We start from the raw sequence: 15,609 nt of genomic DNA, 5'->3' as shown, positions 1-15,609 counted from the left end.
TTAGCACTGTTTGGAGAAAATCAAGGCCGGCAGGTAGTTACCATCAGAACGTGGCATCCGGTGACAGCTGTGCCTCTGCAGCGTCTGCTCAGCACTTTCTCCATGTCTTCTTCCTGTTTGTGGCATTCACCACAGGCACAGCGGAAATACTTCCCCAGCCCACTGTCAGTCTATTCATCTTAGATAGGTAGTTTAACCAGATCTACTCTTAAAATATGTAGCTTTCAAAACGTTTATTTTTGATAACTTTGGGCCTGATTTAGAGTTTGGCGATGATGGATATCCAATCTGCCAAAATCTAAACCTCGTAGGATTAAGTGGGATTTATAGTTCGGTGGACGGATATCCGTCACCATTGTGACAGAGTAACCCCTCCGCCAAATTCTTAACTAGGCCCTTTATGAGCTTATGGTTGTATGTGTGCATGCACATGCAATTATAACACAACCATCTATCTTAAGTTGTTGTTTACTGCAGCTACTTTTCATACAGTTGGGTGGGTATCAAACTCACCAGAAGCAAAGCCCCAGATCTCGCTTTACAACAGCCATTAATAAAACACACCTCCAGAGAGCCCACGACTAATAATATTGTCTCCTGAGCAGCAGTCACCACAGATGTTGAACACACAACACACCAGGCAAGAGAGCAAAACAAGATAGCACAGTGTTTGTTTTCACCCATGCCCTGAGACTCCAGTCTGCATCCAGTGGTCATTGTTAGTGGTCAAGGTGAATATATAGGCCTAACGTTTTCTTAGCTTGGCTTTCGTAAGGAACTTTTTGCTAAGTTAAGTTTCTGGGAATTGGATTTGTAGGATCAATAGAATGTCCGGAGAGTGGGGCCAGCTCCATAGATCCAACACTCACCTCAAAGACCTCTTCGTCCAGGATGCGCTTGCCGAAGACAGCAATGCCCTTGGTGTCTACAATGGGGTTGTTGCTGCGTTTCAGGGGCTTGGAGACTTTCTTCTTGCAGTCCAGGATGAGGGTGACCGTCTTCTTCTGCACACTGAAGGCCACTCGATGCCACCTGAGGGAAGAGACCCACAGAGAGTCAAGACCGAACCAAAGAGGGAAACCAAAGACATGGAAAAGAAGAAAAAAAAACAAGCAATAAGAGGAAGATAAGGAGAAAAGAAGGACATTAAGTGGGACAAGAGAACCAATAAAGAGGTTCTCTTTTCTCAACCAAGAAGCCAAGGATGGGCCAGGAGCAGAATAAAAGCAATCCTGAGCAAATCACTTAATCTCCCCATGCCTACAATTCAGCACCTTGAGAACTTCACTGGAAATTTGCTGTGCTTTACAAATCCTGGATTTATTTAAGTAGAAAGCTGGAGACGGGAGGAGATGATGAACTCACAGAAGAATGAAGAAAGAAATGAAAATGAGCAATGTGGGTAGGATTAGAAAGAAGGGAGAGGAGGTGAACCAACAGGCTCCATTGCTGCATACCGAGGGAGAAAGCAGCAGACCCACCAGGAAGCAGAAGACAGCAGAAGATTGGGTCACCCCAAAGAGAAGCAGGACAGGTAGGAGCACACAAGAGCAGGCGCATGTTGAGATACTGACTTGCCGTCTGCCAGGTTGATGTCTCTGAAGATTGGGTAGTCCTCGGGTGCGGGTTTTCCGGTGTGGTCCTCATACAGGAAGATGGGCGAGCGCCCGAGCTCCACGCCAAGCTGTTGGACGCCATTTTCATCGTAAATGGAGAAGAGGAAGGCTTGGACTCCAGCCTTGGCCTTCACCAGGGCCATGATGGAGAAGTCCTCCGGAAACTTACCTACAGAGTGAGAGCAAATGTCCTGAGTAATGGCACTCCTCTGAATTACACAACTGAATTTGCACTGGATTGTACACCCCTGAGAAATAGTCCCTCCCACCACCACCCGCCACCTTAGGATGTGTGCACTTCTGGAGGGCCCACATCCCCGCGAGCGCCCTTGCTGACCCTGCACTGTTAGGAGAACTTGCACTGCTGTCCTTGCTGCACCTGCTCTGTTAGAGACCTTGCACTGCTACCCTTGCTGAACCTGCACTGTTAGGAGACCTTGCACTGCTGCCCTGGCTGCACCTGCTCTGTTAGGAGACCTTGCACTGCTGCCCTGACTGCACCTGCTATGTTAGAGACCTTGCACTGCTGCCCTTGCTGCACCTGCTCTGTTAGGAGACTTTGCACTGCTGTCCTTGCTGAACCTGCTCTGTTAGGAGACCTTGCACTGCTGTCCTTGCTGCACCTGCTCTGTTAGAGACCTTGCGCTGCTGCCCTTGCTGCACCTGCTCTGGCAGGAGACCTTGCACTGCTGTCCTTGCTGCACCTGCTCTGTTAGAGACCTTGCGCTGCTGCCCTTGCTGCACCTGCGCTGTTAGGAGACCTTTCACTGCTGCCCTTACTGCACCTGCTCTGTTAGAGACCTTGCACTGCTGCCCTTGCTGCACCTGCTCTGTTAGAAGACCTTGCACTGCTGCCCTTACTGCACCTGCTCTGTTAGAGACCTTGCACTGCTGCCCTTGCTGCACCTGCTCTGTTAGAGACCTTGCACTGCTGCCCTTGCTGAACCTGCACTGTTAGGAGACCTTGCAATGCTGCCCTTGCTGCACCTGCTCTGTTAGGAGACCTTGCACTGCTGCCCTTACTGCACCTGCTCTGTTAGAGACCTTGCACTGCTGCCCTTGCTGAACCTGCACTGTTAGGAGACCTTGCAATGCTGCCCTTGCTGCACCTGCTCTGTTAGGAGACCTTGCACTGCTGCCCTTGCTGCACCTGCTCTGTTAGAGACCTTGCACTGCTGCCCTTACTGCACCTGCTCTGTTAGAGACCTTGCACTGCTGCCCTTGCTGCATCTGCTCTGTTAGAGACCTTGCACTGCTGCCCTTGCTGAACCTGCACTGTTAGGAGACCTTGCACTGCTGCCCTTGCTGCACCTGCTCTGTTAGGAGACCTTGCACTGCTGCCCTTACTGCACCTGCTCTGTTAGAGACGTTGCACTGCTGCCCTTGCTGCACCTGCTCTGTTAGGAGACATTGCACTGCTGTCCTTGCTGAACCTGCTCTGTTAGGAGACCTTGCACTGCTGACCTTGCTGCACCTGCTCTGGCAGGAGACCTTGCACTGCTGTCCTTGCTGCACCTGCTCTGTTAGAGACCTTGCGCTGCTGCCCTTGCTACACCTGCGCTGTTAGGAGACCTTGCACTGCTGACCTTGCTGCACCTGGTCCGCTAGGAGACCTTGCACCGCTGCCCTTGCTGAACCTGCTCTGTTAGAGACCTTGCGCTGCTGCCCTTGCTGCACCTGCTCTGTTAGAGACCTTGCACTGCTGCCCTTGCTGCACCTGCTCTGTTAAAAGACCTTGCACTGCTGCCCTTACTGCCCCTGCTCTGTTAGAGACCTTGCACTGCTGCCCTTGCTGCACCTGCTCTGTTAGAGACCTTGCACTGCTGCCCTTGCTGAACCTGCACTGTTAGGAGACCTTGCACTGCTGCCCTTGCTGCACCTGCTCTGTTAGAGACCTTGCACTGCTGCCCTTGCTGCACCTGCTCTGTTAGAAGACCTTGCACTGCTGCCCTTACTGCACCTGCTCTGTTAGAGACCTTGCACTGCTGCCCTTGCTGCACCTGTCTGTTAGAGACCTTGCACTGCTGCCCTTGCTGAACCTGCACTGTTAGAAGACCTTGCAATGCTGCCCTTGCTGCACCTGCTCTGTTAGGAGACCTTGCACTGCTGCCCTTACTGCACCTCCTCTGTTAGAGACCTTGCACTGCTGCCCTTGCTGCACCTGCTCTGTTAGAGACCTTGCACTGCTGCCCTTGCTGAACCTGCACTGTTAGGAGACCTTGCACTGCTTTCCTTGCTGCACCTGCTCTGTTAGAGACCTTGCACTGCTGCCCTTGCTGCACCTGCTCTGTTAGAGACCTTGCACTGCTGCCCTTGCTGAACCTGCACTGTTAGGAGACCTTGCACTGCTGCCCTTGCTGAACCTGCACTGTTAGGAGACCTTGCACTGCTGTCCTTGCTGCACCTGCTCTGTTGGAGACCTTGCACTGCTGCCCTTGCTGCACCTGCTCTGTTAGAGACCTTGCACTGCTGCCCTTGCTGCACCTGCTCTGTTAGAGACCTTGCACTGCTGCCCTTGCTGCACCTGCTCTGTTAGAGACCTTGCACTGCTGCCCTTGCTGAACCTGCACTGTTAGGAGACCTTGCGCTGCTGCCCTTGCTGCACCTGCCCTGTTAGAGACCTTGCGCTGCTGCCCTTGCTACACCTGCCCTGTTAGAGACCTTGCACTGCTGTCCTTGCTGCACCTGCTCTGTTAGAGACCTTGCACTGCTGCCCTTGCTGCACCTGCTCTGTTAGAGACCTTGCACTGCTGCCCTTGCTGAACCTGTACTGTTAGGAGACCTTGCGCTGCTGCCCTTGCTGCACCTGCCCTGTTAGAGACCTTGCGCTGCTGCCCTTGCTGCACCTGCTCTGTTAGGAGACCTTGCGCTGCTGCCCTTGCTGCACCTGCCCTGTTAGAGACCTTGCACTGCTGCCCTTGCTGAACCTGCACTGTTAGAGACCTTGCACTGCTGCCCTTGCTGAACCTGCACTGTTAGAGACCTTGCACTGCTGCCCTTGCTGCACCTGCTCTGTTAGAGAGCTCGCACTGCTGCCCTTGCTGCACCTGCCCTGTTAGAGACCTTGCACTGCTGCCCTTGCTGAACCTGCTCATTTAGAGACCTTGCACTGCTGCCCTTGCTGAACCTGCACTGATAGGAGACCTTGCACTGCTGCCCTTGCTGCACCTGCCCTGTTAGAGACCTTGCGCTGCTGCCCTTGCTGCACCTGCTCTGTTAGGTGATCTTGCATTGCTGTTGTCCTCAGTACACCTGCTGTGCTAGGAGACTTTGCACTGCTGCCCTTGCTGTGCTCTGTGAGAGGACTGTTCACTGCTGCTACCCTTGCTATACTGTATGAGAGGTCCATGCACTGCTGCTGCACTTGCTGTGCTCTCTGAGAAATCCATGCACTGCCACTGTCTTTGCTGTGCTGTGTGAGGGGTCCATGCACTGCTGCTGCCCTTGCTGTGCTGTCTGAGAGGTCCAAGCACTGCTGCTGCTCTTGCTGTGCTCTCTGAGAAATCCATGCACTGTCACTGTCTTTGCTGTGCTGCCTGAGAGGTCCATGCACTGCTGATGCCCTTGTTGTGCTCTCTGAGAGGACCATGCACTGCTGCTGCCCTTGCTGTGCTGCCTGAGAGGTCCATGCACTGAGGCTGCCCTTGCTGTGCTGCATGGGAGGTCCATGCACTGTTGCTGCCCTTGCTGTGCTGCCTCAGAGGTCCATGTAGTGCTGCTGCCTTTGCTGTGCTGCATGAGAGGTCCATGTACTGCTGCTGCCTTTGCTGTGCTGCCTCAGAGGACCATGCACTGCTGCTGCCCTTGCTGTGCTGTCTGAGAGGACCATGCACTGTTGCTGCTCTTGCTGTGCTGCATGAGAGGCCCATGCACGGTTGCTGCCCTTGCTGTGCGGTCTGAGAGGACCATGCACTGTTGCTGCCCTTGCTGTGCTGTCTGAGAGGATCATGCACTGAGGCTGCCCTTGCTCTACTGCATGAGAGGCCCATGCACTGTTGCTGCCTTTGCTGTGTGGTCTGAGAGGATCATGCACTGAGGCTGCCCTTGCTGTGCGGTCTGAGAGGTCCATGCACTGAGGCTGCCCTTGCTGTGCTGCATGAGAGGTCCATGCACTGCTGCTGTCTTTGCTGTGCTGCATGAGAGGTCCATGCACTGAGGCTGCCCTTGCTGTGCTGTCTGAGAGGACCATGTACTGCTGCTGCCTTTGCTGTGCTGCCTCAGAGGACCATGCACTGCTGCTGCCCTTGCTGTGCTGCCTCAGAGGACCATGCACTGCTGCTGCCCTTGCTGTGCTGCCTCAGAGGTCCATGCACTGCTGCTGCCCTTGCTGTGCTGTCTGAGAGGTCCAAGCGCTGCTGCTGCCCTTGCTGTGCTGTCTGAGAGGTCCAAGCGCTGCTGCTGCCCTTGCTGTGCTGCATGAGAGGTCCATGCACTGAGGCTGCCTTTGCTGTGCTGCATGAGAGGTCCATGCACTGCTGCTGCCCTTGCTGTGCTGCATCAGAGGTCCATGCACTGGGGCTGCCTTTGCTGTGCTGCATGAGAGGTCCATGCACTGAGGCTGCCCTTGCTGTGCTGCATGAGAGGTCCATGCCCTGAGGCTGCCCTTGCTGTGCTGTCTGAGAGGACCCTGCACTGTTGCTGCAGGAGCTGTACCTGCCCCACTGCTGTAAAACAGGGATTACGCCCACGTCCCTCCTTGTTGCCCAGACGCCCCAACCTCCACAGTTTGTGATCCTCTGCACCCCCTCCCGCCTTCTCAATGCAGCGGCTTGAAGTACCCCGCCCCCGTGGGCTGCAGCGCCTCCTACCTGAGAAGAACTGCTTGCTGGGCGCGCTGATCTGGGCCAGCTTGGATATCCTGTAGGCCACATCGGGCCCGGTTCCTGTCCGCCGGTTGGGGCAGAAACCTGAGGTCTTCTTCACGCCCTCCGGTTGTGTCTGCAGCTGCAGGACTCGCAGGATGTCCACGGGGTCAGCTGTGGGAGAAGAAGAAAGGGATGAGGGCAACAGGGGACAAGGGGCAATCACTCTGCAATCTCACCACCCAAACCTGCAACCAGCCCACTCCTCCTTCCTGCAACCAGCCTACAAGGAACCCACTGCACCTTCCCGCAACCAGCATGCAAGGAACCCATCGCACCTTCCTGCAACCAGCATTCAAGGTACCAACCGCACCTTCCTGCAACCAGCATGCAAGGAACCCATTGCACCTTCCTGCAACCAGCATTCAAGGAACCAACCACACCTTCCTGCAACCAGCCCACTCCCCCTTCCTGCAACCAGCATACAAGGAACCCACTGCACCTTCCTGCAACCAGCATACAAGGAACCCACTGCACCTTCCTGCAAGCAGCATGGAAGGAACCCATCGCACCTTCCTGCAACCAGCATTCAAGGTACCAACCGCACCTTCCTGCAACCAGCATGCAAGGAACCCATTGCACCTTCTTCCAACCAGCATACAAGGAACCCACTGCAACTTCCTGCAACCAGAATACAAGGAACCCATCGCACCTTCCTGCAGCCAGCATACAAGGAGCCCACCACACCTTGCTGCAACCAGAATACAAGGAACCCAACGCACCTTCCTGCAGTCAACATACAAGGAGGCCACTGCACCTTCCTTCAACCAGCATGCAAGGAACCCATCGCACCTTCCTGCTACCAGCATACATGGAACCCACTGCACCTTCCTGCAACCAGCATGCAAGGAACCCATTGCACGTTCCTGCTACCAGCATACAAGGAGCCCACCACACCTTCCTGCAACCAGAATACAAGGAACCCAACACACGTTCCTGCAACCAGCATGCAAGGAACCCATCGCACCTTCCTGCTACCAGCATACAAGGTGCCCACCACACCTTCCTGCAACCAGCATTCAAGGAACCCATCACACCTTCCTGCAACCAGAAAACATGGAACCAACCGCACCTTCCTGCAGCCAGCATACAAGGAACCCACCGCACCTTCCTGCAACCAGCATACAAGGAACCCACTGCACCTTCCTGCAACCAGAATACAAGGAACCCATCGCACCTTCCTGCAGCCACCATACAAGGAACCCATCGCACCTTCCTGCAGCCAGCATACAAGGAGCCCACCACACCTTCCTGCAACCAGAATACAAGGAACCCAACGCACCTTCCTGCAGTCAACATACAAGGAGCCCACTGCACCTTCCTGCAACCAGCATACAAGGAACCCACTGCACCTTCCTGCTACCAGCATTCAAGGAACCCATCACACCTTCCTGCAACCAGAAAACATGGAACCAACCGCACCTTCCTGCAGCCAGCATACAAGGAACCCACCGCACCTTCCTGCAACCAGCATACAAGGAACCCACTGCACCTTCCTGCAACCAGAATACAAGGAACCCATCGCACCTTCCTGCAGCCACCATACAAGGAACCCATCGCACCTTCCTGCAGCCAGCATACAAGGAGCCCACCACACCTTCCTGCAACCAGAATACAAGGAACCCAACGCACCTTCCTGCAGTCAACATACAAGGAGCCCACTGCACCTTCCTGCAACCAGCATACAAGGAACCCACTGCACCTTCCTGCAACCAGCATGCAAGGAACCCATCGCACCTTCCTGCTACCAGCATACAAGGAACCCACTGCACCTTCCTGCAACCAGCATGCAAGGAACCCATCGCACCTTCCTGCTACCAGCATACAAGGAACCCACCGCACCTTCCTGCAACCTGCAACCAGCATACAAGGAACCTACAACACCTTAGTGTCACAGTCAAAGGGTCTTAGGGTCCTAACACGCAAAGGTCCTCAGAGCCACTGAGAAAGGCCAGGGAGAGTGGGCACAAGAGACCGGCACTGAGGGAGGGTTTTCTGTCACACCTAGAGGGTCCTAACACTCACAGGTTCTCAGCGCCAGTGAGAGAGGGACAAGAGACAGGGACTAGAGAGAGGGGTTTCTGTCACACCTAGAGGGTCCTAACACTCACAGACCCTCAGTGCCACTGAGAGAGCCCAGGGAGAGAGGGGACAAGAGACAGGCACTGAGAGAGGGTTTACAGTCACACCCAGAGGGTCCTAACACTCACAGGCCCTCAGTGCCACTGAGAGAGCCCAGAGAGATGGGACAAGAGACAGGGACTAGCGAGAGGGTTTTATAGTAACACCCAGAGGGTCTCGGCACTCACAGGCCCTCAGTGCCACTGAGAGAGCCCAGAGAGAGGGGACAAGAGACAGGGACTAGAGAGAGGGTTTACAGTCACAACCAGAGGGTCCTAACACTCACAGGCCCTCAGTGCCACTGAGAGAGCCCAGAGAGAGGGGACAAGAGACAGGCACTGATAGAGGGGTTTCTGTCACACCCAGAGGGTCCTAACACTCACAGGCCCTCAGTACCACTGAGAGAGCCCAGAGAGAGGGGACAAGAGACAGGCACTGAAGGGAGGGTTTACAGTCACACCCAGAGGGTCCTAACACTCACAGGCCCTCAGTGCCACTGAGAGAGCCCAGAGAGAGGGGACAAGAGACAGGGACTAGAGAGAGGATTTATAGTCACACCCAGAGGGTCTCGACACTCACAGCCCTCAGTGCCACTGAGAGAGCCCGAGGAGAGAGAAGACAAGAGACAGGGACTAGAGAGAGGGTTTATAGTCACAACCAGAGGGTCTAGACACTCACAGGCCCTCAGTGCCACTGAGAGAGCCCGAGGAGAGAGAAGACAAGAGACAGGGACTAGAGAGAGGGTTTATAGTCACACCCAGAGGGTCCTAACACTCACAGGCCCTCAGTGCCACTGAGAGAGCCCAGAGAGAGGGGACAAGAGACAGGGACTAGAGAGAGGGTTTATAGTCACACCCAGAGGGTCCTAACACTCACAGGCCCTCAGTGCCACTGAGAGAGCCCAGGGAGAGGGACAAGAGACAGGGACTAGAGAGAGGGTTTATAGTCACACCCAGAGGGTCCTAACACTCACAGGCCCTCAGTGCCACTGAGAGAGCCCAGGGAGAGAGGGGACACGAGACAGGGACTAGAGAGAGGGTTTATAGTCACACCCAGAGGGTCTCGACACTCACAGGCCCTCAGTGCCACTGGGAGAGCCCGAGGAGAGAGAAGACAAGAGACAGGGACTAGAGAGAGGGTTTATAGTCACACCCAGAGGGTCTAACACTCTCAGGCCCTCAGTGCCACTGAGAGAGCCCAGGGAGAGGGACAAGAGACAGGGACTAGAGAGAGGGTTTATAGTCACACCCAGAGGGTCCTAACACTCACAGGCCCTCAGTGCCACTGAGAGAGCCCAGGGAGAGAGGGGACATGAGACAGGGACTAGAGAGAGGGTTTATAGTCACACCCAGAGGGTCTCGACACTCACAGGCCCTCAGTGCCACTGGGAGAGCCCGAGGAGAGAGAAGACAAGAGACAGGGACTAGAGAGAGGGTTTATAGTCACACCCAGAGGGTCTAACACTCTCAGGCCCTCAGTGCCACTGGGAGAGCCCAGGGAGAGGGGGGACACGAGACAGGGACTAGGGAGGGGGTTTATAGTCACACCCAAAGGGTCCTGACACTCACAGCCCTCAGTGCCACTGAGAGAGCCCAGGGAGAGGAACGGGCACACCCAGAGGCTTTCACTTATGAGTCCATATTCCGAATGCCCTCCGCGTGCATCACCCCGGGCCTGGGCAGGTGGCCCTCATCCCCAGGTAGCGGGGGGGCGGGGAGGGGCAGGAGAGCAGACTGGGCTCAGACAGGCCTATCGGGTTGCTGGGGGCGGAAAAGCAGGGGCCGAGAACAGAGGAGACCTGTCTGACATCTCCGCCGAGCAGGGTCTGCAAATGTTCTCAATCAGGAGGCACAGCTTCTGTTTTACTCATTTTTCCACAAAAATCCAGACTTCTGCAGCGCCCCCACCCCCCCCCCCCGATGACACACACGCCCCCCCTCGCTCCCTTCACACTCCTCCTCCCCCTCCCTTTGTCCCTCTCCATTCCTTCATTACTTCACCCCTCGGCCGTCCTGCCCTCGCTTTTCTCTGCATTCACTGTCGATGTTTCATCTCCCACCATCTTACCTCTCACCCACCACTTCCTTCCTTCCCTCCCCTCCCCCCTCACTTCCTCTCCATCCCTCTGTCTTTCTTCCTCTCTCTCTGCCTCTCACCCACCACTTCCTTCATTCCCTCCCCTCTCCCCTCACTTCCTCTCCATCCCTCTGTCTTTCTTTCCTCTCTCTCTGCCTCTCACCCACCACTTCCTTCCTCTCTCCCCTCACTTCCTCTCCATCCCTCTGTCTTTCTTCCTCTCTCTCTGCCTCTCACCCACCACTTCCTTCTTTCCTTCCCCTCTCCCCTCACTTCCTCTCCATCCCTCTGTCTTTCTTCCTCTCTCTCGCCTCTCACCCACCACTTCCTTCCTTCCTTCCCCTCTCCCCTCACTTCTTCTCTATCCCTCTGTCTTTCTTTCCTCTCTCTCTGCCTCTCACCCACCACTCCCTTCCTTTCCTCCGCTCCCCCCTCACTTCCTCTCCATCCCTCTGTCTTTCTTCCTCTCTCTCTGCCTCTCACCCACAACTTCCTTCCTTCCCCTCCACTCCCCCCTCACTTCCTCTCCATCCCTCTCTTTCTTCCTCTCTCTCTGCCTCTCACCCACCACTTCCTTCTTTCCTTCCCCTCTCCCCTCACTTCCTCTCCATCCCTCTGTCTTTCTTCCTCTCTCTCGCCTCTCACCCACCACTTCCTTCCTTCCTTCCCCTCTCCCCTCACTTCTTCTCTATCCCTCTGTCTTTCTTTCCTCTCTCTCTGCCTCTCACCCACCACTCCCTTCCTTTCCTCCGCTCCCCCCTCACTTCCTCTCCATCCCTCTGTCTTTCTTCCTCTCTCTCTGCCTCTCACCCACAACTTCCTTCCTTCCCCTCCACTCCCCCCTCACTTCCTCTCCATCCCTCAGTCTTTCTTCCTCTCTCTCTGCCTCTCACCCACCACTTCCTTCCTTCCCCTCCCCTCTCACTTCCTCTCCATCACTCTGTCTTTCTTTCCTCTCTCTCTGCCTCTCACCCACCACTACATCTGCCTTTCTCTCCCCCACCTCACCCACCTCTCTGCCTTTTCTTTCTGCCTCTTTCTGACTCTCACTCTCTTCTCCCTTCACCCTCTCCATCTGAGGCCGATGCACAGAGCTAAAGTGAGGCCCAAAGTCTAAGTTTAGACCTGAAGTGTAACTTTACACCTGCAGTCTAACTTTACACGTAAGTCTACATTTACACCTGAAGTCTAACTTTACACCTGAAGTCTAACTTTACACCTGCAGTCTAACTTTACACCTGAAGTCTAAGTTTAGACCAAAAATCTAACTTTTCTACTTTTCGGTATTGACAAAGATAAGTTACTAGTAGTAAAGTTAGACTTTGATTTACGTTAGAAATGTGATCTAAACTTATACTTCAAGTGTAGAGTTAGATTTCAGGTGTAAACTTTGACTTTTGGTCTAACTTTATGGTTGTGAATCGGGCCCTATGCTCAACAGCTCCATCCCAACCCTCGTCTTTTCGCCTACTCCCCTCCCTATTTCTCTCTCCTCTCACCTTCTTTTCGCCCATCAGTCTTCCTTCTCTTGTCTCACCCTCCACTTCTATGTCTCTGTCCCCCCAGCTCCCCTTTTCTGTGTCTTCTCTCTCTCCTCTTGCCCACCACTCCCTCTACCTCTCTCTCCTCCCAGCCCCCCTTTCCTTTCTCTCTCTCCTCTCATCCACCACTCCCTCTACCTCTCTCTCTCTCTCCTCCCAGCCCCCCTTTCCTTTGTCTCTCCTCTCACCCACCACTCCCTCTACCTCTCTCTCTCTCTCCTCCCAGCCCCCCTTTCCTTTCTCTCTCTCCTCTCACCCACCACTCCCTCTCTCTCTCCTCCCAGCTCCCCTTTCCTTTTTCTCTCCCCTCCCACCCACCACTCCCTCTACCTCTCTCTCTCCTCCCAGCCCCCCTTTCCTTTCTCTCTCTCCTCTCACCCACCACTCCCTCTACCTCTCTCTCTCTCCTCCCAAACCCCCTTTCCTTTCTCTCTCTCCTCTCACCCACCACTCCCTCTCTCTCTCTCCTCCCAGCTCCCCTTTCCTTTCTCTCTCTCTTCTCACCCACCACTCCCTCTACCTCTCTCTCTCCTCCCAGACCCCCTTTCCTTTCTCTCTCTCCTCTCACCCACCACTCCCTCTACCTCTCTCTCTCTCCTCCCAAACCCCCTTTCCTTTCTCTCTCTCCTCTCACCCACCACTCCCTCTACCTCTCTCTCTCTCCTCCCAGACCCCCTTCCCTTTCTCTCTCTCCTCTCACCCACCACTCCCTCTCTCTCTCTCTGTCCTCCCAGCCCCCCTTTCCTTTCTCTCTCTCCTGTCACCCACCACTCCCTCTACCTCTCCCTCTCTCCTCCCAGCCCCCCTTCCCTTTCTCTCTCTCCTCTCACCCACCACTCCCTCTCTCTCTCTCTCTGTCCTCTCAGCCCCCCTTTCCTTTCTCTCTCTCCTCTCACCCACCACTCCATTTACCCCTCTCTCTCTCCTCCAAGACCTCCCTATCCTTTCTCTCCCCTCTCACCCACCACCCCCTCTACCCCTCGCGCCCTCTCCTCCCAGCCCCACTTTCCTTTCTCCCCCCTCTAGCCCACCACTCCCTCTGCCTTTCTATCTCTCTCTTACCCCAGAGCCCCCTTCCCTTTTTCTCCTCTCACCCACCGCTTCCCTCCATCTCTCCCCATCACTCCCACCCCTCCTCCTCAGCCACTGGCTCCCGCACCTTCTGCCAGTGGTTCCTTCTCACCAGCTGGAGCTTGCAGTGGTGATGGGAAAAACAGTTTCTTTTCTAATGTGTTTTCCATTTGTCGTCTGGGGTATTTTATATCTGTTATTCTATCTGTCGCTTGCAGCATTGGCAGAAAGATATTGTTTAAACCAATAGTACTTTCTTTAGAGTTTGAACGGATCCTTACATTCCCCACACAGCCTGGCACAAAGAAAGCGAGTACAGCAGTGTCAGTAGGTCTGGGTGTATAGTACTAACGCATTCAAACACACGTATATACAACTGCCCAGGTGCGGAGCCTTGCTATGCAAGAGTTGGCTTTGCTAAGCAGGCGTATTGCCATTGCCAATGCTTGTTATCGCTGTCGGCTCCCCTTGCCCTCTTTTGATTGGTTGGAATTTCAAAGTGTAGAGTTCCCATCTATTAATGCAAAGAGGAGGAACCGTGGAGCGGACGTCAGGCTCGGGGAAGGGGCTGCCCCCGAAAGTCCGTCTCAGGATATAAAGAAGGTCATGGATTTACATCGGATTGAAAACGTGTGTGTGTGTGTTGGGAAAAGGGGGGGACCTTCAAAGGGGTGTGGCCAGTGCAGCTAAGGGCGTGGCTTAAACAAGTAAACTACATTTCTGTGATTCCGCCCGTCTATAAACAATGCATTTTCTTTTACATTCCCCTTGTCGATGCGTTGTATCTCCTTCGCACGCATTTGCACAGCATCACAATTGGAACTGACTCCGTGCCATGACTCTGCGCGCTCAGCAGAGAGGCCAAGGATTGGATGGGCACATGTATTCTGAGCACTTTTAGGACCAATTGGGGGGGACTGAGAAACTCGCTCTGCCTTCAGCCCTCCAGCACGGCACATTATCAGCACCTGCGGGTGACTCGGTCCAATGTGTGCACTGACAGGAGGAGGGTATATCCTGCATGAACAAAAACAGAGACGCAGCATCCTGGAAAGAGCCAACACTCTTAAGGAATGAAGGTTAAGTAAAACAGGTGACATTAAACAGTTACTACATCCCTGGCATGGATTACATTAGGGCTTTTCATTCGTTGTTAGACGTGGATCAATGATTTGCTATTAGGACATGCGTAAAGGCCCATGAGTGCCCTTCTTTCAATCACTAGCAGGTCTGAGACCCTGAGGGGCCAGGGCCACTTGGAGCACTGAGCAGTGTCTAGGCGCTTGCGAGCGCAGAATGGAGAAATGGAATGGGCACTTCATCTGCAGGGTGACCAGGTGTCTCGGATTTCCTGGGACAGTCCCGGTGTTCAGAGGACTCTCCTGCCCCCCACCCCTGGTTTTATTAATTTTAAACAGATGTCCCGGTTTGGGGGATAAATGTCAACTCTCCCTGCTGAGCAGAAATGAAGTGTGCACTTCTTTCCCTGGGCTCATCTAACCTTTTATCTTTTAGGGGGCACAGTAGTAGGTCAACTGCCCCTCCCCCCCCCCCCCCCCCCCCCCCCATCTCCACAGCAGAGGGGAGACACAGTAAGGAGGAGAGATGGGGTGCTCGGGATGCATGTCCTGTCATAGTTAATTTCATGTAAACCTGACCTTGTAGATGTGTGATAGGCCTGGGTGGAACTCGCGGAGTTTCACTCCCGTAAATCCAAGGAGTTACATAAAACTCCGCGAGATTCCAGAGTTCCTGGAGTGGGTGGAATTCCGGCATGTTGTGTTGTTGGTGTTGACTTTTAGCATTCTAGCGCCCGAAAATCACCCGAAGGGACGCAAATTCCCCCTCGCCAACATAATGTTGAGGAACTGCGCACGAGAAAAAACTCCGCAGGCAGCGGCTGGTGACTCTGCGCTCCGAGCAAAGTGGGCAATACTATAATTTTTCACCCGCCCCTGCTATATATACATAGGCACACATTTAGAAGGCTACATTCATTCTGACCTCCTGTCCTGCCAGATAAATTACCTAAATGTCTTCAGGGGAGAGGTGTGATGCGATTATTGGGGGGCGGTGATGTGGTCAGGGCGGCCAGTGATGTGGTCAGTGCAGCCGGTGATGTGGTCAGGAGGGCCAGTGACGTGGTCAGTGTAGCCAGTGATGTGGTCAGGGCAACCAGTGATGTGGTCAGGGCGGCCGGTGATATGGTCAGGGCGGCCAGTGACGTGGTTAGTGCGGCCGGTGATGTGGTCAGTGCGGCCAGTGATGTGGTCAGGGCGGCCGGTGATGTGGTCAGGGCGGCCAGTTACGTGGTCAGGGCGG

The 15,609-nt window shown here is 54.6% G+C and overlaps 1 protein-coding gene across 7 annotated transcripts in view; it reads right to left on the bottom strand.

Annotated features, from left to right (window-relative positions):
- The window catches only part of COL11A2 (collagen type XI alpha 2 chain), a 285,676-nt gene that overhangs the window by 211,178 nt on the left and 58,889 nt on the right, over window positions 1-15,609 (bottom strand). For all 7 annotated transcript variants that reach the window (XM_069241904.1, XM_069241899.1, XM_069241897.1 and 4 more), the window contains exons 2-4: window positions 6,425-6,592; window positions 1,575-1,785; window positions 870-1,032 (exon numbers count right to left, since the gene is read on the bottom strand). In XM_069241904.1, coding sequence (XP_069098005.1) covers window positions 870-1,032; window positions 1,575-1,785; window positions 6,425-6,592 — 542 coding nt within the window. The remainder of the gene's footprint in view (window positions 1-869; window positions 1,033-1,574; window positions 1,786-6,424; window positions 6,593-15,609) is intronic.

This window comes from Pleurodeles waltl, chromosome 6 (genome assembly GCF_031143425.1).
Source record: "Pleurodeles waltl isolate 20211129_DDA chromosome 6, aPleWal1.hap1.20221129, whole genome shotgun sequence".
In the NCBI taxonomy this organism is placed as follows: Eukaryota; Metazoa; Chordata; class Amphibia; order Caudata; family Salamandridae; genus Pleurodeles; species Pleurodeles waltl.
Note: the sequence above shows the minus strand (reverse complement) of the source record. Positions and strands in the feature narration are given on the sequence as shown.